Source organism: Phyllobates terribilis, unplaced genomic scaffold (assembly GCF_046119375.1).
Source record: "Phyllobates terribilis strain yellow unplaced genomic scaffold, ASM4611937v1 Scaffold_11__3_contigs__length_659146591, whole genome shotgun sequence".
NCBI lineage: Eukaryota > Metazoa > Chordata > Amphibia > Anura > Dendrobatidae > Phyllobates > Phyllobates terribilis.
Window position 1 is genome coordinate 618,236,870 of NW_027362771.1, and position 25,814 is coordinate 618,262,683.

At 42.6% G+C, this 25,814-nt stretch overlaps 1 protein-coding gene across 4 annotated transcripts in view; it reads right to left on the minus strand.

The window, feature by feature from the left end:
• The window catches only part of LOC141165422 (uncharacterized), a 104,287-nt gene that overhangs the window by 15,559 nt on the left and 62,914 nt on the right, over nucleotides 1-25,814 (minus strand). The window contains exons 4-9 of one of the 4 annotated variants that reach the window (XM_073651020.1): nucleotides 18,054-18,419; nucleotides 16,240-16,344; nucleotides 15,592-15,616; nucleotides 11,588-11,619; nucleotides 10,719-10,765; nucleotides 7,293-7,376 (exon numbers count right to left, since the gene is read on the minus strand). In XM_073651020.1, coding sequence (XP_073507121.1) covers nucleotides 7,293-7,376; nucleotides 10,719-10,765; nucleotides 11,588-11,619; nucleotides 15,592-15,616; nucleotides 16,240-16,344; nucleotides 18,054-18,419 — 659 coding nt within the window. Of the gene's footprint in view, nucleotides 1-7,292; nucleotides 7,377-10,718; nucleotides 10,766-11,587; nucleotides 11,620-15,591; nucleotides 15,617-16,239; nucleotides 16,345-18,053; nucleotides 18,420-25,814 lie in introns of those variants that run through there. The other 3 variants (XM_073651021.1, XM_073651023.1, XM_073651022.1) reach the window with 3 other exon arrangements.

The following is a 25,814-nucleotide window of genomic DNA, read 5'->3' on the forward strand; positions in this document are numbered from 1 at the left end:
ATGTTAGCCCTTCCGCATACAACTCCTCCTCCTCTACTTCCTCCACCTCCTCTTGTGCCACCACCTGACTCCGAATTCTGTTTAACATGTGCTCCAGCATGTAAATCACCGGAATAGTCATGCTGATAATGGCATCGTCAGCACTAAACATCTTCGTTGCCATTTCAAAACTGTGCAGAAGGGTGCATAGGTCCCTGATCTGAGACCACTCCTCCAGCGTGATTTGCCCCACCTTTGGATCTCGTTGGCCCAGGCTATACGTCAGAACGTATTGCACCAGGGCTTGTCGGTGCTGCCACAGTCGCTGCAACATGTGCAGAGTTGAATTCCACCGGGTAGGCACATCGCATTTTAGCCGGTGAAGTGGCAGGCCCAACGACTTCTGTAGAGATGTAAGTCGCTGAGCTGCGGGATGCGAACGGCGAAAGTGAGCACACAGCGACCGTGCCCTCTGCAGAAGGCCATCTAGTCTGGGATAGTGGGCTAAAAATTGCTGGACAACCAGGTTCAACACGTGAGCCATACAAGGCACGTGTGTGACATTGCCCCGGCGAAGGGCCGCACCCAGGTTTGCAGCATTGTCGCACACGGCCTTCCCTGGTTTCAGGTCCAGTGGAGACAACCATTCATGAAATTGGTTCTCCAGAGCTGACCACAACTCCTCAGCTGTGTGACTCACATTTCCCAGACATTTCAAAGTAAAAACCGCCTGATGACTTTGAGCCCTACTGCCAGCATAGTAAGGAGGTGTGCAGGATCCCTTCTGCGCAGTAAGAAAGCTTGTGGCATGACCAGACAGGCTTTGGGTGCAGGTGGAAGACCGAGAGGAGGTTGAGGAGGCAGAAGCAGTGGAGGAACTTTGACATAAAGAGGAATGACGCACAACTCGTGGGGACGGCAAGACTTGGACAGCAGCCCCTTGTCCTGCTGTCACCATAGTTACCCAGTGCCCAGTCAGCGACATGTAACGCCCCTGTCCATGCCTACTCGTCCAAGTGTCTGTAGTGAAATGCACCCTGTCACACACAGAGTTTCTCAAAGAAGCGGTGATGTTGTGTGTGACATGCTGGTGGAGCGCAGGCACACCTTTCTTTGAGAAGTAGTGCCGACTGGGCATCTGGTACTGGGGCACTGCGACGGACATAAGGTCTCGAAAATCCTCTGTGTCCACCAGGCGGAAAGGCAGCATTTCTGTAGCCAAGAGCTTGCAGATGGTGAAATTCAACCTCTTAGCTTTCTCATGGCTAGGAGGAAATGGTCTTTTACTTGTCCACATCTGAGGGACCGAGGGCTGGCTATTGTGCTTAGACGGGGTTGATAAGGGTGTCCCCGGCAAACTGCCGGTCTGTGAGGAAGATGCAGGCGGACATGTTAGGTTGCCTTGATCCAAAGCGCTCAACACCAGCTGGTGTTACCACCTCCAAAGAAAATGATGACCTGCCAATCACGCTGGCTGTTGCGGGTAAAGAGGTGGCAGGTCTGCGCCCCAAAACAGGTGTGACTGCTGTCCCCCCAGTCACAGAGGATGAAGAGGCCGCGGATGCACAAGATATGGCAGACGGTGGTTGGCCCGGCTGGCTAGGCCGCATTGTAGCACACTGAGCTTCCCACTGCAACTTATGCTTCATGTCCATGTGCCGGTTCATGCATGAAGTACTCAAACTATGTATTTTTTGGCCTCTACTTAGCTTTTGCTGACAAATGTTACAGATAACACGAGTTGGGTCATCTTTATCGATCTGAAAAAATGCCCAGGCTATGCAAGGCTTAGCACCCATGCGACCTGAAGAGCCACCACGACTTGTGGTGAGAGGCAGAGTTGTGTTTGAGGATGCAGTTGTTGACGTGCTTCCAGTACTACGTCTCTGTCCAGGAAGGCGCAACCTGACCTCGTCGTCACTAGCATCTTCCTCCACCTCCTCTGCTGACCTCATCTCTTGGCTGACTGTGGGTTGACAGTAAGTGGGATCTCCAACCTCATCATCATCACCCTGTGCGTTATCACACCCGTCGTCCTCAGAGCCAACCTGTTCCTGCCCTGACAAAAAACTAAAGTTGTCGCTCCAATCAGGTATTTGAGTCTCATCATCGTCTTCCTCATTGTCTCCACCAACAGGAGTTACAGTTTGGGAATGAGGGTCTACATTATGGTCAGAACCTTCTGCGTCTGGTCCTGGATCCGACTCATAAAGATTCTGGGCATCAGTGCAGATCATTTCCTCGTCTGGATTCACAGAAGCGCTGGAGTCGACCTCTGATTCCCAGGCTATAGTATGAGTAAACAGCTCTGCAGACTCAACCATCTGTTCTACCTCATACTCAGACGGGCAGCTGGAGATTTGGGAACTGTGAGGAAGCAAGTGCGATTGGGGTGACACCTTTGAGAACTGGAGTATTTGTGATGTTGAAGTTGATGTGGAGGAGAGCCCACTTAAAGGAGCACTTGATATCCGTTGAAGCACCTGCTGTTTTGTGCGTCATCTGGAATTTGTAGCGATTGGTGTGGCCGTAAGAAAGGGATCTTATCACATTGTCCGCTAAAAGAAGTAAACATTTTAGTTTGGCTGGAAGATGGTCTTTCTTCTGCAGATGTTACTGTTGCTTTAACACCTACCCCACGGACACAACCTTTTTTCCCCTTCCCAACACGCCTATTCCCCTTTCCACCAGCAGCAGGCCTTTTTCCACTCATTTTGGTGGTTAACTAATTCACAACTCTGGAGTTGTTTGCACAAAAAAACAATGGATGGGAACCGAGAAGAGCTGAGTGGCCAAACTGTGGTATTAGGCCAAAACTATTGGCTGGGTTAGATGCAGAAAAAAATTATATTCAATTTGCAACCTGATGGAGGTCAGTATAGATGGACTAATAAAACAAGTCCCACACACAGCTAGAAGCCCAAATATTTTTTCAGAGGTAGATGCAGAAAAAAATTGTATTCAGTTTGCAACCTGATGGAGGTCAGTATAGATGGACTAATAGAACAAGTCCTACACACAGCTAGAAGCCCAAATATTTTTTCAGAGGTAGATGCAGAAAAAAATTATATTCAATTTGCAACCTGATGGAGGTCAGTATAGATGGACTAATAGAACAAGTCCCACACACAGCTAGAAGCCCAAATATTTTTTCAGAGGTAGATGCAGAAAAAAATTATATTCAGTTTGCAACCTGATGGAGGTCAGTATAGATGGACTAATAGAACAAGTCCCACACACAGCTAGAAGCCCAAATATTTTTTCAGAGGTAGATGCAGAAAAAAAATATATTTAGTTTGCAACCTGATGGAGTTCAGTATAGATGGACTAATAGAGAAAGTCCCACACACTGCTAGAAGGCCAAATATTTTTTCAGAGCTAGATGCAGACAAAAAATTATTTTGAATTTGCAACCTGATGGAGGTCAGTATAGATGGACTAATAGAACAAGTCCCACACACTGCTAGAAGGCCAAATATTTTTTCAGAGCTAGATGCTGAAAAAAATTATATTCAGTTTGCAACCTGATGGAGGTCAGTATAGATGGACTAATAGAACAAGTCCCACACACAGCTAGAAGCCCAAATATTTTTTCAGAGGTAGATGCAGAAAAAAATTATATTCAGTTTGCAACCTGATGGAGGTCTGTATAGATGGATTAATAGAACAAGTCCCACACACAGCTAGAAGCCCAATATTTTTTCAGAGGTAGATGCAGAAAAAATATATATTCAGTTTGCAACCTGATGGAGGTCAGTATAGATGGACTAATAGAGAAAGTCCCACACACTGCTAGAAGGCCAAATATTTTTTCAGAGCTAGATGCAGACAAAAAATTATTTTTAATTTGCAACCTGATGGAGGTAAGTATAGATGGACTAATAGAGAAAGTCCCACACACTGCTAGAAGGCCAAATATTTTTTCAGAGCTAGATGCAGATATAAATTATTTTTAATTTGCAACCTGATGGAGGTCAGTATAGATGGACTAATAGAGAAAGTCCCACACACTGCTTGAAGGCCAAATATTTTTTCAAAGGTAGATGCAGATAAAAATTATTTTTAATTTGCTGCCTGATGGAGGTCAGTATAGATGGACTAATAGAGAAAGTCCCACACACTGCTAGAAGGCCAAATATTTTTTCAGAGCTAGATGCAGATAAAAATTATTTTTAATTTGCAACCTGCTGGAGGTCAGTATAGATGGACTAATAGAGAAAGTCCCACACACTGCTAGAAGGCCAAATATTTTTTCAGGGCTAGATGCAGAAAAAAATTATATTCAGTTTGCAACCTGATGGAGGTCAGTATAGATGGAGTAATAGAACAAGTCCCACGCACAGCTAGAAGCCCAAATATTTTTTCAGAGGTAGATGCAGATAAAAATTAGTTTTAATTTGCAACCTGATGGAGGTCAGTATAGATGGACTAATAGAACAAGTCCCACACACTGCTAGAAGCCCAAATATTTTTTCAGAGCTAGATGCAGAAAAAAATTATATTCAATTTGCAACCTGATGGAGGTCAGTATAGATGGACTAATAGAATGATGCTATGCCCAAAAGATTTTACTTCACTAGGTGCAGTAAAAAAATTGGTATTCTATACACAGGTGGTATATCTTGCAACACAGATAGGCTACTCCACTGACTAACACACTCTGCAATAGGCCAAAAAGGATTAGCTTTGCTAGATTCAGCCAAATGCTGTGAAAAAAACTTGCACAGCACTGGCACAGACCTGCCTGGCAAAAACTGATAGGAACTGATGTAACCTAGTCCTGAAAAGGACTGCAATTACAATTAGTCTTTACTCCCACAATCTATCTATTTAAGAGCACAGACCTGCCTGATAAAAGTCATAGGAAATGCTGTAACCTAGTCCATAAAAGGACTGCAATCACAACTATTCCCTACTCCCAAGCTATCTGTAGATTTGTGCGAAAATTGGCTTGAAATTAACAAGGTATAGCGCACACAGCAACAGCGGTGCCGTCTAACACGCAGCTGCAGCAGTGAGAAAATGGTGGCGACGGGGAAAATGGCTGGGTCTTATAGGGCAAGGACATGTGACATACACTGCCAATGACACATGCCCTTGCTTGTGTGAAAAAAAGCACTTCGCTCCGTGTGTGCGCTGCTGATAGGCTGACAGATTGCACCTCCCCACTGCAAATGCGGGAAAGAGAAAAAAAAATGGAGATCTTCATTATTCCTGCAGAGATCCATCCCCTGCCCCTCCCCCCACCCCGCTGTACACTCAAACTGCGTATTAACATTAATTTTCATCATTACTGAGAAAAAATCCAGTTATGATTTTGGTGCACGAACAGTTATCGAACATAACCTCGAACAGCCGAATTTTTCTCAAATCGTTCGTGTTCGCCGAACGGCTCGAACACCGCCCAAAACAGCTCGAATTTGAGATTGGCGAACAGTTCGAGTCGAACAACGCTCATCTCTACTCTTGGCCACACCTGACTTCATTATCTCACTGTGTGAGTCTTCAGCAGTGTGTGAATTGTGCCCGACATTTTTTTGTTTGTGATCCTCACAAATTAAATTGAAAAGTGTTCTAGTTTGTGAATATTTAAGAAAATGTGAATAGAAGTTGGTCTTCCAAAAATCGATCTGCTCATGTTTAGATATAGCATATATAAAAGATCCTGAATCAATTACTGTGGGAGCACTGGCAGATATATAGGGAGAGATGACAATAACAGACTGTGAGTAACAAGTTTCTTTATCCACCCTTTTTAACCATTGAAGGCTGAACAGTAGAGTGACAGACTGACATTGGTGAGAGGAATGATAGCATAAAGGAACATTTCTTCATCATTTCTCCAGGTGTGACAGGAGAATGGAAAAAGGGAGTAATAACAAGAAAAAGTTCCAATATACTTCAGTTGGTTCACTGGAGCCTGTACAGAGGAAGAAATGATTGGTAAGATAATATGATAGCAAAAGAAAAGTTCCTCTACTTCCCGAGGAGTCACTAGAGGTTGCTTAAGGAGATATATTACAAAAACACACAGTAGTTATCAAGAGGTGATTACATAAGGAAAAGTTATTGTGGTCCCTCCCCCCACACACAAAACGGTTGTTTACTTGATGTTTTGATGACTTTTTATTGTATTTTTTCTTTTTTTTTGCAGAGATTCGGAAACCAAAAAAAGGCAGATCTTGCAATTCAATTTTTTTAGTGGCATGGCTTTAACTGTGTAACTTAAAAAAAGATTTTATTTTGATAGATCAGACTTTTACAGACAACGCAATACCAAATATGATTATTTAATTTATTATCTTTATTTTTTAACCACTTTACAGCACAGGACGTACTAATACATACCTGCGCCCTGGGCTTTAAGAGCCAGGTACATATTAGTACGCCCTGTTGATTTTGACCGCACACAGGCTGTGCAGGAGCGATCGCCGCCGGGTGTCAATTGATTGTCACAGCTGATACCCGGTGCTATGTGCTGGTAGTGCACAGCTCCTGGCACATTAACCCCCGCAATTCTGGGATCGAAGTCGAAATTTCATGTGCCTGAAAATGGTACCAATAAAAACGTCAGCTTATACCTCAAAAAACAAGCCGTCACATGACACTGTCGGCCAAAATATGGAAAAATTATAGCTCTCAAAATATGGCGATGCAAAAACAAGATTTTGCAAAAAAATGTGTCTTTTAGTGTGTGACAGCTGTCAATCATAAAAACCCGATATGATTCTGGTATCGCTGTAATCGCACCGACCAGAAGAGAAAAGTAATCTAATCACTTATGCTGCAAAGGAACAGCATAAAAAATAAACTCTAGGGTTAGGGTTAGGGTTGTGCTAGGGTTGGGATTTTTTTTCAAAAATAAAATAAAAAAAGATGACGATATGGCGACTAGTGTTGAGCGCAATTACCTCATAAAGTGACAGTGATCAGAATTGTAAAAATTGGCCTGGTCATTAACGTGCAAACCACCTTGGCTAGTAAAGGGGTAAAGGAAGAAATGTCGGGTGAATTTTAGAGTTTGGTAAAAACTTATTTTAAGTCCCCTTAAGGAATTTGAATCTGCAGTCATTTGATCACTGATGCTATTAACTGATATTGTTATGGTCTCCCTGAAATCACATCGTGGGGGGCAAAGAACTCAACTCTGTCTGCTACTGGTCCTGGCAGATGTTGGGTGTATACAATACTCAAAACAAATTGATGTTCTCCAGGAGTAGTGATCACCCACAGCATCATTATCTGTATATAAAGAAAGTAGAGGAGTGGACCTATAGGCAGGTTCACTGTAAATTCATTCTGCTGCTACTTACAGTTTCCTGTTCATCTACTTCTCTTTCCATCTTCTTTTCCTTTGCTCTCTCTTTGTCCTCCTCTGCTTGGTTACATTTTGTGTTCTAAAAATGAATTAAATTAATTATATATACACTCTTCAACACTGAAATTGCAGCACCAAGAAGGAAAAGTTGTGGTATTATGAAAATTAATGAATTCATTACTGAGTTTGAGTACAGAAATCCTTGCACTTACAGCCTCAGCTGCTATCAATGAGGTTATTGGTGGACACCCGAGGAAGGTTCTGCCACACTGAATGAACTTGAGCACATAAATCATGAAGATCCGCTGCTGGCTGCTCCCTGTACAATTGTCAACCAATAATGTCTCAGATCTTCTGATAGGAGACAAGTCCGGAGATGCTGCAGCCATGGGTGCAGGTTTGGGCCACATAGGCTGCTTACAGTAGCATGAGCAAAATGCGACCTGGTGTTAACAATGTCCCAGGAGCCGCTATTCAACATGACAAGTTCCCTTGTGAAGACCTCTTTATGGTGCTGCCCGAGTCATGTCCAGAGCAATCTCCAGTTATCTTTGTATGCAAGACCTCCATTTCAAGCCTCCATTGTCATCTTGCTCTGCACCATGATGGTGTTTAAGGGCGGTGATGTGACATCAAAAGAACAACTTCAGTTATAAGTTGTTGTCTTAACGCATTCTGTTGGTTTGTATAGTCACTATTTGACACCTTAGAATTAGTATGTGACATTTAATTTTACTTGTAGTACAGAATGGGTCACTTCACATAATCTCCTCACTCCATCTAAAACTGAATCTATCAAAAACTAAACTCCTTGTTTTTCTTTCCTAATCTTTCCAAACCCAATATTGCCATTTCCATGTGTGGTTTTACCATTACACCATTACAGGTCATATTTGACTCAGATCTTTCTTCCACTCCCCAAATCTGATCACTTGCTCACTCGTGTTACCTACACCTCAAAAACATTTCTTGAATTCAACCTTTTCTTACCTTTGACTCTGCAAAAACTCTTACTGTTGCTCTTATTCATTCTCGTCTGGACTATTGCAACTCTTTACTAATAGGTCTCCCTCTTACTAAATTCTCCCCTCTCCATTCCATCCTTAATGCAGCAGCCAGGATCATATTCCTTTCCAACTGCTAAGCTGATGCCTCTTCCCTGTGCCAGTCATTGCACTGGTTGCCTATCCACTACTGAGTCCAATATAAACGTATCACTCTCATACACAAAGCTCTCCATGATTCAGCCCCACCCTACTTCTCCTCCCTCATCTCAGTCTACCACCCTACCCATGCTATCCTTTCTGCTAAAGACCTAAGGCTAACATCCTCAGTAATTTGAACCTCACACTCACGTCTCCAAGACTTCTCATGAGCTGTGCCACTTCTCTAGAATGCACTACCCAGGAAAAATTGATTAATTCCCAATACTCACAGTTTTAAGCATGACCTAAAAACACACTTCTTTAGACTGGCCTATCACCTCACATCACTTAATTAACTATTCCAGTTTTGCCCTTCCAAAATTTTCTTCCAAATCTGGTCCTTCGTAGCATCTGTTTACAAACCCTCCATGCACTTAATAGCCCTCTGTTTCTATACTTATACAGTTACTGGCTGATGACCGGTTCATGCAGCATTATTTGAATACTTGAATACTCAATTATTACAATGATGGCTGGACCATACAATACAGACACTTTTTATCATTTACCTTTTGGGTCGCCCCTATTTCCTCATAGATTGCAGTTTGCGAGCAGGGCACTCACTCCTCTATTGAATTATATGCTATTCTGAAAATGTCTTGATTTTCTGTACAAGTCCCCTCTCTAAGATAAAGTGCTGTGGAATATGTTGGTGCTATAGAAATAAAAATGATTATATCATTCTTCGAATCAGATAAAACCTTGTGGGTATAGCCATGAAGAAGCCTTCATGAGGGAACATCAAATTGGTTCTATTCTTAGGATTATGGAGTGAGGTCGTATAATGTATGGCAGCCGGAACCCTTTATTCTTTATTCCAGGTAAACTAACAGCTCAATGTTACATTGATTTGGTCATGTAACCAATGGTTCAGCCATTTCTCCAAAGTGTTAAAGGAGCCATTTTTCAACCCGAAAACACCAGACCACATTTTGCAGGTTTTACTATGGGAACAATAATGGGAATGTGGTATGAGTAAACCATAATGAATGATCCAGCCTGTCCTAAAGGGTTTTCCCTTTTTGTTCCTGAGTGTTGATCAACTGCATCAATATTCCAAACAAAAATTTTATAATTATGTTAATTTCTTCTAAAAAGCACCTAAAACTTTTTTAGACCATCAATGTCTCCCACTATAACCAGCTCTGTTGGTAGACTATTTCACAGATTAGTAGTTCTTATGTTAAATATGTCTATTCTCCTCTGGAGATTGAACCTGTCTTTCTCCAGGAGGATGTAATGCCACCTTGTCTTTTGATGGTGTTCTATATAAAATAGCACTTGTCCAAAATTTTTATGGGCCATTTATGTAATTGAACAAATTAGTCATGTCCCCCCATAGACATCTTGTCTCAAGACTAATTGTGTTTAATTCTTTTAATTGATGCTAGTAGGTAAGATCATCCATGTACCTTATCAGTTTCGTGACTCTTCTTTATAACTTTTCTAATTTCAGGAGCTCCTTTCTATGAGCTGGTGCCCAGAGCAAAACTGCATATTCCAGATGAGGTAGCATTAATGCTTTGTATTAGTATTATGTTCCTTTCCCATGAGTCCATACCTCTATTAATACAAGACAATATCATGTTGCCTTTAGAGGCAACATTGTATGTTGTTATTTAGTTTGCAATCTATAAGACCACCCAGATCCTTCTTTACCAGGGACTCTCCTAGCTTTACTCCCCGTAGAACATCTAGTGCCTCAGATTAGTACTGCCCATGTCCATAGCTTTACACTTTTCCATTCTGAACCTTATCTGCCAAATGGATTCCAAAACACTTAGTTTCTCCAAGTCAGCTTCTAACTTTGAACATTCTCAGTAGGCTGCATTGTATAGCTTAGTGTCATCTGCCAAAATAGAAACACCACTATTAATCCCATTTTAAACATCACTAATAAACAAGTTGAATAATATTGGTCACCACTTACAGCAGAGAACATTAAGAGAAGCAGTCTATTTGGTTCACATCTAATAAATGTAATTTTCAAATTTCCTGGCCGACTTTGAGTGATTCGGGCACAATCCGATTATGCCATATTCGCTCATCCTTAGCCCAAACCTTTCTGAAACCTAAGTACAAATAAGCCCCTGCTGCCAACTAATGTCGATAAAGAAAGTACCAGAATCCCAAAATTAATAACAGATTCTTAAAATGTAGGCTGTAACAGAACCCAAAGGATTCATTAACTATTTTAGGGTAATTGAGATTCTCACCTTTGTTGAAATTTCACAATATGGCCTTTCCTCTAAAGGTAAATCTTTTGGAAATGAAATTAAAGGAGACTTTAAGTTATGTAAGAACAAAAACATAGAAAACAAAAATAATATTAAGTAAAAGACTGAAGTTTACAACTTGTAACAAATGTTCTTAGAAAGCAACTTGCAGCCTTTCTTTTAATATGTTTTACGATGTATCCAGAATTAGTATTTTTTTTTCAATGAACTATATCGGAATCTTTCTTTGTGAGACAGGGATTACTTGCGTCACCCACCCTAAATCTTTGAATATTTATGCAACAACATTATTTTCAGTTCTTTATTTCTCTTTTCCCACCCAAAAAGGTTTCAGATTAATTTTCAACTGCATTGTACAAAATTACAGGCGACATGTTGAAAATGTTCTGAAATTATTCTTCTGGGAATAATTTTTTTTAAATGACAAAAACTTTCCATTTCAACCTGGGTGTGAAGATGCCTGTATGAGCCAAACCAGAATCTCAATATCACTCTTCACAAGGAGAAATGTTATTCCTAAGACCCCAGTTAGAGGCCTCTCATACAGCTAAATCAGATCTCATACTTTGCACTGCGGAGGGGAAACACCTCGAAACACCATGTCTGCAAATTGAGATTCTGGTTTGGCTTTTATCCTAAGTCATGTGACCAGGCTCGTTAAAGAGTCGATATTGACTTTTAGAATCGCTGCTTCCAATAGGTGGCGCTAGAGTTCTAGTCCTTTTCCTCTCTGAAGAGACAATTTGCACATAAAAAGGTAAACAGAAATTGATTTTATCTCACATTTTTAATAAAAAAAATAGTCATCATCAAAAGATAATGGTAATAAATTTCACATTTATAATTACCCTCTTCTGCATTATCCATGTTCTTCGTTTGCCTAGGTTCATGAAAAGAAAAAAATTAATGTACGAGCAGTCCAATTTCTCCCAGTTCATTACCATGTTAAGGAGTGACAAAGAGGTTGGTTTTCCCTAAAGACTGCCATGAATATGATGTTATATTGTATTAGACTATGGCTAGATGAGTGTTTATTATCTCATGCGAGAGAATCGGATCAGTTTTGTTTATGACACTGAGTGTCAGGTTAGTGTGATATGATTCTCTCGGATGAGTAGAAGATGGAGAAGAAAATGTCTCCATCTTCTCCATATTGTGAATCTGTGGAAATCAGACTGCACTCAGATGTTATCCAAGTGCAATCCGATGAAATATCTTTAAAAATTAGCACTAAATGAAGAGGCCTATATCGCTAGTCACTACTCATGGACAAGTCGTGAGGTACGGTAGTCAAACCTTCCTGGGTCTGTTACCAAGACTGTAATAAACTAAAAGGGAAAGACAAAGGTAAAATCAGATCACAGTCCCAGGTCAGAATACCAGAAAGATAGCAGATCAGTGCAAAGAGGGTAGGCAAATGAATGGTCAAAACAAAGTCCAAGGTCAGGCAGCAGTAGATCAACAAATAGAGCACAGGAATACAAGGCAAAGCACCACCGAGCAAATGCTATGACTGGCAGTGATCTGGGACTGACAGTTTAGCTAATTAGCTGCGTAATCACTTGGAACAGGGAACACCTGAAGGAAACTCAGCACTTCCCAGTCTCAGATTGAATGGCTGAGCTGTCAATCAAAATACAGAAAGCTCAGTACGAGCCTGCACTATATTGGATGACTGAGCTGTCAATCAAAACATTGACAGCTCAGCACGCCCCTGCACTAGATTAAATAACTGAGCTGTCAGTCACTGCGTCCAAGACACACTGAGCGGAGGAATCGTGACAGTGGATATAGAATGAAAAATAAAAAAGAATACCCAGAAGAACAGTGGTAATAAAATATGAGCAACAACTATATACAGTACAGACCAAAAGTTTGGACACAGCTTCTCATTTAAAGATTTTTCTGTATTTTTATGACTATGAAAATTGTACATTCACACTGAAGGCATCAAAACTATGAATTAACACATGTGGAATTATATACTTAACAAAAAAGTGTGAAACAACTGAAAATATGTCTTATATTCTAGGTTCTTCAAAGTAGCCACCTTTTGCGTTGATGACTTCTTTGCACATTCTTGGCATTCTCTTGATGAGCTTCAAGAGGTAGTCACCGGAAATGGTCTTCCAACAATCTTGAAGGAGTTCCCAGAGATGCTTAGCACTTATTAGCCCTTTTGCCTTCACTCTGCGGTCCAGCTCACCCCAAACCATCTCGATTGGGTTCGGGTCTGGTGACCGTGGAGGCCAGGTCATCTGGCGTAGCACCCCATCACTCACCTTCTTGATTAAATAGCCTTTACACAGCCTGGAGGTGTGTTTGGGGTCATTCTCCTGATGAAAAATAAATGATGGTCCAACTAAACGCAAACCGGATGGAATAGCATGCCGTTGCAAGGTGCTGTGCTAGCCATTCTGGTTCAGTATGCCTTCAATTTTGAATAAATCCCCAACAGTGTCACCAGCAAAGCACCCCCACACCATCCCTCCTCCTCCTCCATGCTTCACGGTGGGAACCAGGCATGTAGAGTCCATCCGTTCACCTTTTCTGCGTCGCAAAAAGACACGGTGGTTGGAACCAAAGATGTCAAATTTGGACTCATCAGACCAAAGCACAAATTTCCACTGGTCCAATGTCCATTCCTTGTGTTCTGTAGCCCAAACAAGTCTCTTCTGCTTGTTGCCTGTCCTTACCAGTGGTTTCCTAGCAGCTATTTTACCATGAAGGCCTGCTCCACAAAGTCTCCTCTTAACAGTTGTAGAAGAGATGTGTCTGCTGCTAGAACTCTGTGTGGCATTGATCTGGTCTCTAATCTGAGCTGCTGTTTACCTGAGATTTCTGAGGCTAGTGACTCGGATAAACTTATCCTCAGAAGCAGAGGTGACTCTTGGTCTTCCTTTCCTGGGGCGGTCCTCATGTGAGACAGTTTCTTTGTAGCGCTTGATGGTTTTTGCAACTGCACTTGGGAACACTTTCAAAGTTTTCCCAATTTTTCACACTGACTGACCTTCATTTCTAAAAGTAATGATGGCCACTCGTTTTTCTTTACTTAGCTGCTTTTTTCTTGCCATAATACAAATTCTAACAGTCTATTCAGTAGGACTATCAGCTGTGTATCCACCAGACTTCTGCACAACACAACTGATGGTCCCAACCCCATTCATAAGGCAAGAAATCCCACTTGTTAAACCTGACAGGGCACACCTGTGAAGTGAAAACCATTTCCGGTGACTACCTCTTGAAGCTCATCAAGAGAATGCCAAGAGTGTGCAAAGCAGTCATCAAAGCAAAAGGTGGCTACTTTGAAGAACCTAGAATATAAGACATATTTTCAGTTGTTTCACACTTTTTTGTTAAGTATATAATTCCACATGTGTGAATTCATAGTTTTGATGCCTTCAGTGTAAATGTACAATTTTCATAGTCATAAAAATACAGAATAATCTTTAAATGAGAAGGTGTGTCCAAACTTTTGATCTGTACTGTATATTTATTTTTTCTGGGGAGATTGCTCTTCTCAGTAGGGCTGCCTAAAATGGCTGCCTCTCCTTCCTGGTTTGGACTTTATGAGGCCCTCCAAAACTCTCCTCCCACCAATGCAGTCCCACCAATCCCTATGTTCCAACTCACCCACATATTTCTTTTAACCCCACCTGCGCCTCAGTGCAAATCCCTAACTTTATTCCCAGCCTTAACCCTGTCATGCCTGCCTCCCTTTAATGGCAGGGCCCAGTACGGCCTTACTATCCCTAATGTAAAATAAAAACACATTATACTCACCTTCCATGCTGACACCATTCCAGTGCTGCATGCACATGGTCTCTCGAGCTGCCCATGACCATGTTATACCATGTGAGCCCTGCAGTCAATCAGTGGCTGCTATTTAGCTGCTGTGCTCTCATTTCTTTTGGACAAACCTCGGACGTCAGGTTAAAGTGCGAGTGCAGCTGCCTATTAGTGATTCCTAATTGGCTGCAGGGCTCATGTGACATAAAAATGTTATGTAAGCCCTGGGAGACTTGAGAGAAGGGAATATGGAGAGCAGAGAAAGTCATCAAAACTAGCAGTAGGAGCTCCAATGGAGATGTATAAATTTTACTGGGCTCTCAGATGATTAAGTTTTTACAGACACTCTGCTGCAGCAATATGATACATCATCCTTAAAGGAAACCTGTCACCTTGGAAAATGCTACTTACCTGCAGATATAGGGTAAATGTGTAGATTAATGGCATTACAATGCTTCTTGGCTGCCTGAAAGTGCGGCTACCAGGAGAATTGAAGTAATGTCCTGCTGGGAGACACCAGCTTTCAGTCATAGAGGCGTGTACAGAGTATAGTGACCACTTACAGCACAGCTCACTATACATTGTGAAGGGGCTGTAAGCATGACCCAGCACTTTGATTGACAGATTGCTTTGAGCGTGCTTAAAGTCACTTCTCACACTATACTGAGTGATGGATTTAGCCACCTCATACACGTGTGAAAATGGTTGACTCCTGGGATTAAATAAATACATTTTCTCTCGGAAGAAGCGCTTCCAGTAAGGCGGCCAGGCAGCATTGTAGCGCTATTTTCCTGCAGATTAATCATATATCTGCAGGTAAACTGCATTTTATGAGGCGACATGAAGACTATTTTGAACTTTACGTAGCTTTGCATTTAGGAGGCAAATGAACAATAAAACAGTATGTGTAAAGCTGTGCATAACCCTAAGCTATGAGCAATATTATGTGATTATCTCTGCTTTTTTTTCAGTGTATAAGATGATGTGGCCATGTCTTCCATTAATGCCCTTTTGCATTAATGCACTAGATATTTATTACTTAGTATAGGACAGTAATACTTACACATTTTTCTTTTTAAAAATGACTCCTAAAAAAAATATAAGCAGAATTACCCAAAAGAATACCTCTATCTAGTTTTGCATTCTGTCTGGCATTGAAATTAAATACAGAGTAAAGTAAATTCACCCAACGGTAGAAAGATGGGCCCTTTGCACGGCAGATAAATTGCCTGAAACAAGCTCTGATCTACAATATAGAAAGTAAATTGCAGTCAGAGTTGTGCCTAGAAGATTCATGTAGGTATATAGGGTCACAAGGGAACCCTAGGTAAACCATATACTGATGTATGGTGTCCCAGTATTATCCTCTGGAAATCAAACTCCTTTAGGGTGTTACCAAAACAGTTTTTTTGAGGAAATCCCAAGAGAAAAAAATCCTCATTGTTCCACCTTATGTTATTAAAGGTTTGGTCTGATAAAGTGGGGCCAAATAAATGAGTATGGGTCTCGTACACTGACTCAGTAGAATGCAAGACAAAGTAAAGATTTGGCGTATGAGAGGAAAACTAAAGGTTGAGACTCTTGAAAACATCAACTAAAACCCTAACACTCAACACAACTGCCTTGAAGGTTTCATGCAAGAAGACTGTGGAGTATAAACATTGAGATGGAAGGTTGCCCTGTAACAGAATGCAGTACATACTTCTCCTACCTTTTGTTTTCAAGATAATCAATATCATACACAGAACCAACAGGACCACCACAGAGATGGAAATAATGATCACAAGTTGGTAATCACCAAGGCCATTCTCAGATTCTGTAGAAGAATGAATCACAAGAATGACAGATTGTACATGAATCATGGAAGCCTCCATCATATCATATCTATAATGCACAATATGTATACACAACGATTATTTTTGTGATGAGGTTCTATATAATGATTTAGAAAGCTTTAAGGGGTTTTACCACCAAATAGTCATTAACATGCGATAGTTGATAAATAAGTCACCTCTTAGTGCTGACTCAAGCACGCCCACTCAGTGAGACTGGCGTGTACAATGATGGTATGTAGGCATCAGGGCCATTGTGAGTGGGTTATGGCAACTACAAGGACTTCAGTGCCTCTAGTGAAGAAAAAGTATTGAAAGTTAAAGGGGTTGTCAACTCCATTTTTTTATTTTAAAAATGGGCCCATAGTAGTCTTTAAATAAAAAAAGCCCATAGTGTCCTGCAATATGGTCACATTAATCACCTACAGTAAGAGGTAGCAAGGAGATTGGAAGGGCACATGTGCAGTTGTGAGGTGGAATGCCAGGAGTCCATTAGATGAGTATGTGTTTTTTTTCTTTAAGACCACAATAAGCCTACTGTAAAAATGTAGTGAGCAAGATAGTTAGTGGCAGGAGACACAAGTTTTCTTTCACCAAGGTCAAATATTGATTACAGCCCTAGTCATGTACACCTTGTTGCCCAAAGCTCTTTGCCATAATTATGCCCTACTTCAAATAATAGAGTATTGTGTATGTGGGATGACTGTCCAATGCAGTCTTCGGGTCTTCAATGAAATGGCGATGGAGTCAGCTCATGTGCAGATCAAGACCTCGGGTAGCATTTTATTGAAGACCCGAAGACCAGACGTGGAATATCACACTGCTCACACAGTGGCCACCCAATGATGGCAGTGGTGCAACATTTCAAAATGGAGGCTGGTCACTAAATAATTAATGACCTGTATAAACAAAGGAGGCAGGTGGAGGGGTGGAAGCAGAAGAAGATCCAGCCCCTCCAACCGTCCCAATGTACAGAGGACATAATCATAAGAAAATTGAAAACCATGGAACCACTGATCGGATTCTTTCAAAAAAATTATCAATTTAATCAGTGTAATAGCGCCATTATGGCTATATCTTTATATTATAGTGCTAAATTCTGCTGACCGGTTCTATTTAAGTGTGAGAGACTATTGGTTACAGAAAGTAGACTGTGAGAGGGCTCAAGAGTTCCAGATAACATACACAAGTGCATTGCAAGGATGAGAAAGACGTGTGCTGTTCGGATTGAGAGTCACACGGAGACTCTCCCAGTGTGATGGTGACGTTTCTGAGAAGAGTACCAGCAAGCTAACTTGTCACAAGTGCAGACTCTGTTACAAATGCAAAACTTTCTGCCTTGGTTCAAGTTATTTCCTCTTGTGAGATTGTGTGGAACCACAAAGTTTCCATTCAAGATACTATGTAACCTTCAAGCTCATTGCCTTTTTGTGAGTAAAGCTGTTTTTTAACTCTCCTCAGTGCATATAGTCCTTCTGACAATTCAATCTTACCTACTAGTGATGGCCTACTTTATGTCATTTAGTGTGCATGTGCTGTAAAGTGATTTACCAAACAAGGAGTATCGGCTTATTTGATTTTCCATTTTTTCCATTTATTGCTCTTTCAGCGGTTTAGTTTGATGACAATACCATATTTGCATCTGTTCAGTGTAAAATTAAGTACATAAATGTTTAATAACATTGTTTTTTACCTTCGACAATTAGCCTGGTTCCTTCTCCATACTGAATTATTTTTTCATATTCTCTATTTCCCGTGCACACCTTGAGCATCACAAAGCAGTAATACGTGGAGTCGTCTGACGTCTTCAGCCCCTGTATGTGGAGATCCGCTGCTCCTTTAATTTCTATTCTCCCTTTATAACTGGAATGAACCATTTCTTTGTAGGGGTGGTAGACATAAGGTCCACTTTTATTGCCCGCTCTCCAGTAAATATTAACCCAGAGGACGTCATTTTCTCTGTATTGGCTGTGAGAGCAGGTGAGAGTTACAGAGTCTCCTTCACGACCTGTGATGGTATATGGCTGCGTTACAGTAAATGGTGCAGAGGACAAAGAATCTAGAAAAACACAATGAATTAAAATATTCCAATTTTAAAAAGTAATTTATCAGACTAATAAAATATACTACAGATTCTCAGAGTTCACACTCTACACGACAATTGACATATACTTATTTACCAATTTGGTTAAAAATTATTGATCAATCTTTGCAAAGTTATCAATCTTTGCAATATATTCCATAATTTTATCTTGCATCCTCCCAAACCCCATGCTGAAAATGCTGTATGAACGGCCTCATCCATGGACCACTTAAGGTAGCGGATTTAACCTGAAGGTCTCTCCAATATCTGTATTCCAGTTCCCCTCTCCCATGCTTAGATTAGTTTTGTTACTCTTTAGCTCGCCTTTATGGGCTGTGCATCTGGTCTATATCGTAGAGAGTTTTGGTGGGCACTCAGCATGGTAAGGAGGTCCGGGTTGAACTCATTACCAACCTAAATTGAAATCGTAAAGAAATTAACCGCACTCAAGCTTGGAATATTTTTTACTGCTGAAGTTTTATTAGTACAACACAACGATGTAGTGCTGGGTATTTGGACATATGCGACTGGCAACGTGACATTTAGACCCATCCTGTGTCTTTTGCAAAGAGTCCCTGGTGGAGAAGTGAAAAAATAACATAATAAATGTGCTGTACAAGAAATAGTGAAAATAATACAATAATGTATTTGAAATGAAGGTCTCTTCAATATCTGTAGATATTCCTCTCTTCCATACTTAGGTTAGTTTAGTTACTCTTTGACTCCACTTTTTGGGCTGTGCATCTGGTCTGTATAGCTTTCCACAAACAAATACAAAACAGTCAGGTCTGGGTCCTGCCCTGCCCCCGTCTATTTTCAGGTGTGCGGACATATTGCGAGGTAAACCACAAGAGTTGGGGACAATCCTGATTGAGTACACCTTGTCGCTGTGGGATGGCTTTTATGCCATAGTCCCCTATGTTATTTACATGCACTATTACTATTTACTTACTCTAGGGCAGGGAAGTCAAAGTCAAACACACAGAGGGACAAAATTAAAAACTTGGAAAAAATCGCGGGACAACCAGTATACAGTATAATGGGCCCCACACAGTCCTCAATACAGTATAATGGACCCCACATAGTCCTCAATGCAATATAATGGACCCCACATAGTCCTCTGTACAGTATAATGGGCCACACATAGTCCTCCTTGTAATATTATGGCCCCACACTGCCTTCTATTCAGTATAATGGGCCCCACATAGTCCTCCATACAGAATAATGGGCCCCACATAGTCCTCCTTATAGTGTTATGGCTCCACACTGCCTTCTATACAGTATAATGGCCCCACATAGTCCTCCTTAAAGTATTATGGGCACCACACTGCCTTCTATGCAGTATAATGGGCCCCACACAGTCCTCAATACAGTATAATGGACCCCACATAGTCCTCTGTTCAGTATAATGGGCCACACATAGTCCTCCTTGTAATATTATAGCCCCACACTGCATTCTATTCAGTATAATGGGCCCCACATAGTCCTCCATACAGAATAATGGGCCCCACATAGTCCTCCTTATAGTGTTATGGCTCCACACTGCCTTCTATACAGTAAAATGGACCCCACATAGTCCTCATTCAGATTAATGGGCCCACATAGTCCTCGTTATAGTATTATGGCCCCACACTGCCTTCTTTACAGTATTATGGGCCCCACATTACCTTCTATACAATATAATAGCCCCACATAGGGGTGGTGGTTCTGGTGTCACGAGCCAAATATAATCACCCTGCTGGCCAGATTTGGCCCACGGGCAAGAGATTGACATGTGTGCTGTAAGGGATGTGCTCATTTTGTTTTTATCTTAGGGTCTGTCTATTAATGGCCACATTTTGAACGTGCACCTGCACATTGTACTTATCAGAACAAGTGTTCCGGCTCATTTCTTTGGTTTTCTTTTTAGTTTTTTTACGTTGTACATACAGGTCCATGGCTCCCCCTTTTTGGGCTGTGCTGTATCAGATTATAGCAATGCCTAAATTCTGACTCAGCAGTGGAAAAAAAAGAAGAAAACCTAATTCTAATATAACCTGATTTCTGGAAATACATGCAAGCATTCAGTGGTTAGTTCCAAGTATTTTGTCGCATGCTTGTCATGAAGGGAAAAAAAGGCAAAGTAATGAGTATTGAATCAAACTGCAACTAAACTAATCTGAGCTAAGAGTTACGTGCACTAACTGACATGATAGGTGTGGGTAATGTACAATGCCAGTTTTAAAAAGGAACTGTTATTTTCATTTTTATTTCATAAATCAATAATATACATAAAAATAAGAAACTTAGTCATATATCTTATCAGAAAAAAAAATCACTTTTTCCTCCTGGATTGATTGATCAGTCTCAAAATTCTAAATTCACGGGTAAAATCTGTATTCAGTGAAGGCAAGTTTACTCATTACTGAGATAAGAGATGACAGCTGGTGCGCACAAAGTTCTATGGAACTTTTCCAGTAGCTGTTCCCACCTCCCTACCGCCTCCAAAGCATTTTCTAAGCACCAACTGTCATCTACTAACTCAGCATTGGGAAAATTTGTCTTTCAATAATATACTTTTTATTAAGGGCTTTTTTTCCTGAGCACAAATTTTACCGATTTTTCTCATAAAGTGAGAGTGAAATTTCTCTGATGAGATACAGTTGAAACCAGAAGTTTACATATACTATATAAAAAGACTAGTGTTGAGTGAGCATGCTCGACACTGCTCGGTACTCACCCAAGCATCTCACTACTCGGGATGTTCGGCGAGCACCGAGCTTTTCCTGGTTACTCGGGCGGGAGCTCGGGTCTCCGCCCTGCATGTTTTGCGCTCTTTACAGAGCCAATGAACATGCAGGGATTGCCAGCCAGTCACTGTAATGTCGCAGACATGTTGATTGTGGGCATTACAGTGATTGGCTGGCCGCACAGCATCACCTCGTGTATTTAAAACCAGGCGCCACCATCTTGGACACAGTCGCTCCGGATCAGACGGTGTAGGGAGAGTGCTGCTGAGTTATGGAGAGATATATACTGCGAAATAGGTAGCGTAGGGTCTCTAAAGCCTGCCAAATCAAACAAACAGTCCTTCTCAGGACTAATATCCATCCCAGATATCAGGCAGGCAGGTTGTATAGGAGACGCAGTGGTTATGCCAACAAACACTGCATTACAGTCCTGTGTGCTGCTTTTCAAATTGCTAGGGGTCTCAGGGGCCAGGAAAAATCCCTTTTTTTCATCTAAATCCTCTTTTTTTTTTTTTTCCCTCAATCATACTGTACAAATACCCATCTCATTAACCTTTTGGTACTCCCCTCCATCCCCCCAAAAAAAAATAAAATTGAGTGTGTCTGTGAGTGTTCAGACACAAATATATCTGTTTAAAAGAGTCTGGTGTAGGCCAGATAACTAGAACTGTGGTTTTGCAGTACCACGGTTCAAATCTCTGTATTATCCACTTTTTTGCCCTTTTTCCATTAAAAAAAAAACATTTTGAGTGTCTCGCTGACTGTTCAGACACAAATATATCTGTTTAAAAGATTCTGGTGTAGGCCAGATAACTCGAACTGTGGTTTTCCTCTTCCACGGTTCAAATCTGGGTGTAATCCACCTTTTTGCATGAAAAAAAAAAGTTTCAGTGTCTCGCTGACTGATCAGACACAAATATATCTGTTTAAAAGAGTCTGGTGTAGGCCAGATAACTAGAACTGTGGTTTTCCTCTTCCACGGTTCAAATCTCTTTTTCATTACCCTTTTGCCATTGATAGTGCGAGTGTAAGCTATTTTACTTCATTTACAACGGGCAAGGAGCGTGGCAAGGGATGTGGAAATGGACGTTCTGGTGATGGTGCGTGCAGAGGACGGGGCCACAACCAATAGCCACATCTTCTCGCTCCCAGTTCTTGGCTGAATTACTAGGGAAACACACAACAACACCACTATTGCGAACTGATCAGTGTGAACAGGTTATTTATTGGATAGCAGATAATACTTCCAGTCACCTGGGCACCACCACTTCCGTGCTGTCTTCCACACGGTCAATTCTTAGTAGCCGTGAGTCTTGACCACATACTCCTCCTCACCCTGATGCTCCTTCCTCCCACCATGCCGAGTGTTGTCAGACAGCAACTGATCCCACAGTTGGACACTCTGAAGAGCTGTTCACTGGTCCATTTCCCTATTTGGGCCCCTCGCCTGCTCTGCTTGAAGTGGTGGAAGAGGAGATCCCATGTAGCGATGGCCAAATATTTGAACAGCCACGGCCACAGGAAGGCGACGCTGGCAATTTGTCACAAGAGGTGGATGATGACGAGAGACAATTTCCACGAATTGAGGAGGAGGACCGTGGTGCGGAAGTGGAAGAGGAGGAGGTGGTGGATGATCTAGTAACTGACCCAATGTGGCAGGAGGACACGCAGAACGAGTCTAGCAGCACACAGGGGGAGGGAGGCAGAGTACCCCAACAGGCAGGAAGAAGCAGTGTGGTGGCCGCAGACAGAAGGCGGGCAACCGCTCCCCGTAACACCAACACGAGGGATGTTGCCATTACAACCGGTAGGTGTTCCAGAGCCTGGAATTTTTTTAAAGATTCTGCTGATAACCCCAAAAAGGCCATCTTTACCACCTGCCAGGCCAGAATCAGCAGGGGTGACAAAACTACCAGCCTGACCACCACCAGCATGATCAGACACATGGCAGCAAAGCACCCGACTTTGTGGGGAGAACCCCAGGGTCCACGACCAGTGTCAGCGGGTGTCACCACTGCTTCTTCCTCTGTTGTGCGTGTAAGAGAACCCCCTGTTATGCGTGCAAGGCAATCCCCTGTCCATACTGCATGCAAAGATGCCCCCTCGTCTCAGTCTTCACTTGTTATGGCAGTTTCTCAAGAAACAGCATCAACGTCCACGTCCATGTCCCACCGCAGCGTTCAATTGTCCATATCCCAGTGCTTTGAATGAAAGCGCAAATTTGCAGCCAACGCCCCACAGGCCACAGTCCTAAATTCGCACATTTCACGACTGCTTTCATTAGAAATGCTGCCTTTTAGGCTGGTGGAGACGGAATCCTTCCGCAACCTTATGGCGGTGGCCGTCCTTCGGTACTCGGTCCCCAGCCGACACTATTTTGCCCCGTGTGCCATCCCCACACTACTCAAGCACGTGTTCCCAAACATCTGCCGTGCCCTCAACGCAGTTACTGGGAGAGTCCACCTGACAACGGACACGTGGACAAGTGCTTGTGGCCATGGACGGTACATCTCCCTGACGGCGTACTGGGTAAACATAGTGGAAGCCAGGACCCAGTCGGACCTTGGGACGGAACACATCCTCCCAACACCAAGGATTGCGGGCCCTATGTAAGTCTGAGTTGCCCCCACAGTGTACATCTCCTGCGCATCATCCTCCTCCTTCTCATGTTCAGCCTCCATCTCAGATATCACCACATTAGTTACAAGCTGGACGTACTGCAGTACTGCCTCAGCCAAGCGGCAACAGGCTGTGCTGAAACTCATAAGCTTAGGTGATAAACCTCACACTGCTTGTGAGTTGTGGACAGCTGTGAAAGAGCAGGCAGGTCTGTGGCTGTGACCACATCCGGGCATGGTCGTGTGTGACAATGGCCGTAACCTGGTGGCGGCTCTGAGGCGAGGCGAGATCACACACATACCATGCTTGGCTCATGTGCTTAACCTCGTGGTTCAGCGGTTTCTTAAATTGTACCCCGAGTTGCCAGATCTGCTCGTCAAAGTACGCCGCCTGTCAGCTCATTTTCGGAAGTCGGCTACAGCTTCTGCCGCCCTTGCTGTGTTGCAGCAGCGTTTCCAGCTTCCGGCACACCGACTGGAGTGTGATGTCCCCACATGTTGAAACTCTACCCTCCACATGTTGCAAAGTATTTGTGAGCAGAAGAGAGCAGTTGTGGAGTACCAGCTGCAAAAAGGCCATCAATATTCAGTTCAGACACCACACATAAGACCTCAGGAGTGGACCTGGATGTCTGACATATGTACCATCCTAACAAACTTTGAGGAGTCCACCAAGATGGTGAGTGGCAATGACGCCATCATTAGCATTAGCATCCCACTTGTCTGTCTTTTGCAACGCTCTCTGCAGAGAATTAAATAGGAGGCATTGCAGCCAGAGTATGATGATATGGATTAAGAAGCCATAGCGGGCGATCTCATCCCAAGGTGCATTGGGAGACAATGAGGGATAGGAGGAGGAGGAGGAAGAACAGGAGCTGCTATCATGAGCTGTAGACAGTAGTATCTGTGCAACTGTCATACCGACAGTTCAGCATTGGTGGCCTGAGGACAGGGGGGAGGAGGAGGAGGAGGAGAGCATGATCAGTCGTCATCTTGGTGAGGACACGGAAGTCTTGCCCGTTACCAGTCTGGCACGCATGACTGACTTTATGTTACGCTGCCTTAACTGTGACCCTCGCATTCTCAAAATGTTGAATGACAGTCATTACTGGTTGGTGACACTTTTAGACCCCCGCTACAAGGAGAACTTTCACTCTCTTATTCCTGAGGTGGAGAGGTCTACAAAAATGTGGCAGTACCAGAAGGCCCTTGCTACAGAACTGTTAAAAAATTCCCATCTGAACACGCTAGCGGCAGAGGTCAGAGTTCGTTGCCCCACCAAGGCAACTCCAATCCAGCAGAGGCAGGGGAACACTGTCAACGTTCTGGGACAGTTTTCTGAGACCCGCCCAGCTTACAGGCCCTGAGGCATGGGGTAAGCTCAAAAGGAGTGGAAAGTTTCAAATGATGGCCAACCGTACCAGCGTCCTCCGTGATTCCTCTGTGCCTTTTAATTATTGGGTATCCAAGCTGGACACTTGGAATGAACTCGATCTGTATGCTTTGGAGATCCTGGCCTGCCCTGCCACTAGCGTGTTATCGGAGCGTGTTTTTTAGTGCCGCTGGGGGAATTAAAACTGATTAGCGCACTCGCCTGTCAACTGATGATGCTGACAAGCTGACCCTTATCAAAATGAACAAGGGCTGGATTGGGCCAGACTTCTCATCACCACCAAATGACAGCAGAGTAACAAAGTCAAATCCACTGTGTTATTTCGGGAGGTGTATTCCCATGTACCGCTTCACACCCACACATGGGTATACGCTTCCTCATTTCGGCTGTTTTTTGCTCTTCTCCTTATCCTCAGCCTCCACCACCACTATACCACCAGGGTGACCGTGGTCCGTGTCGCCAGCATTGCAAGTTCCTCCATCCGAATTTTTGGCAGCTTTTGCTTGGAAGGCATAGGCAAAGACTATGGGAGACCCACTCCCCAATAATGGGAATAATGTTTTTAATATGCTGTACTGCATGGCTCTTGTAAGGGGCATTAAAATTGTCTCGTTAAGCTACTGAGACCTCC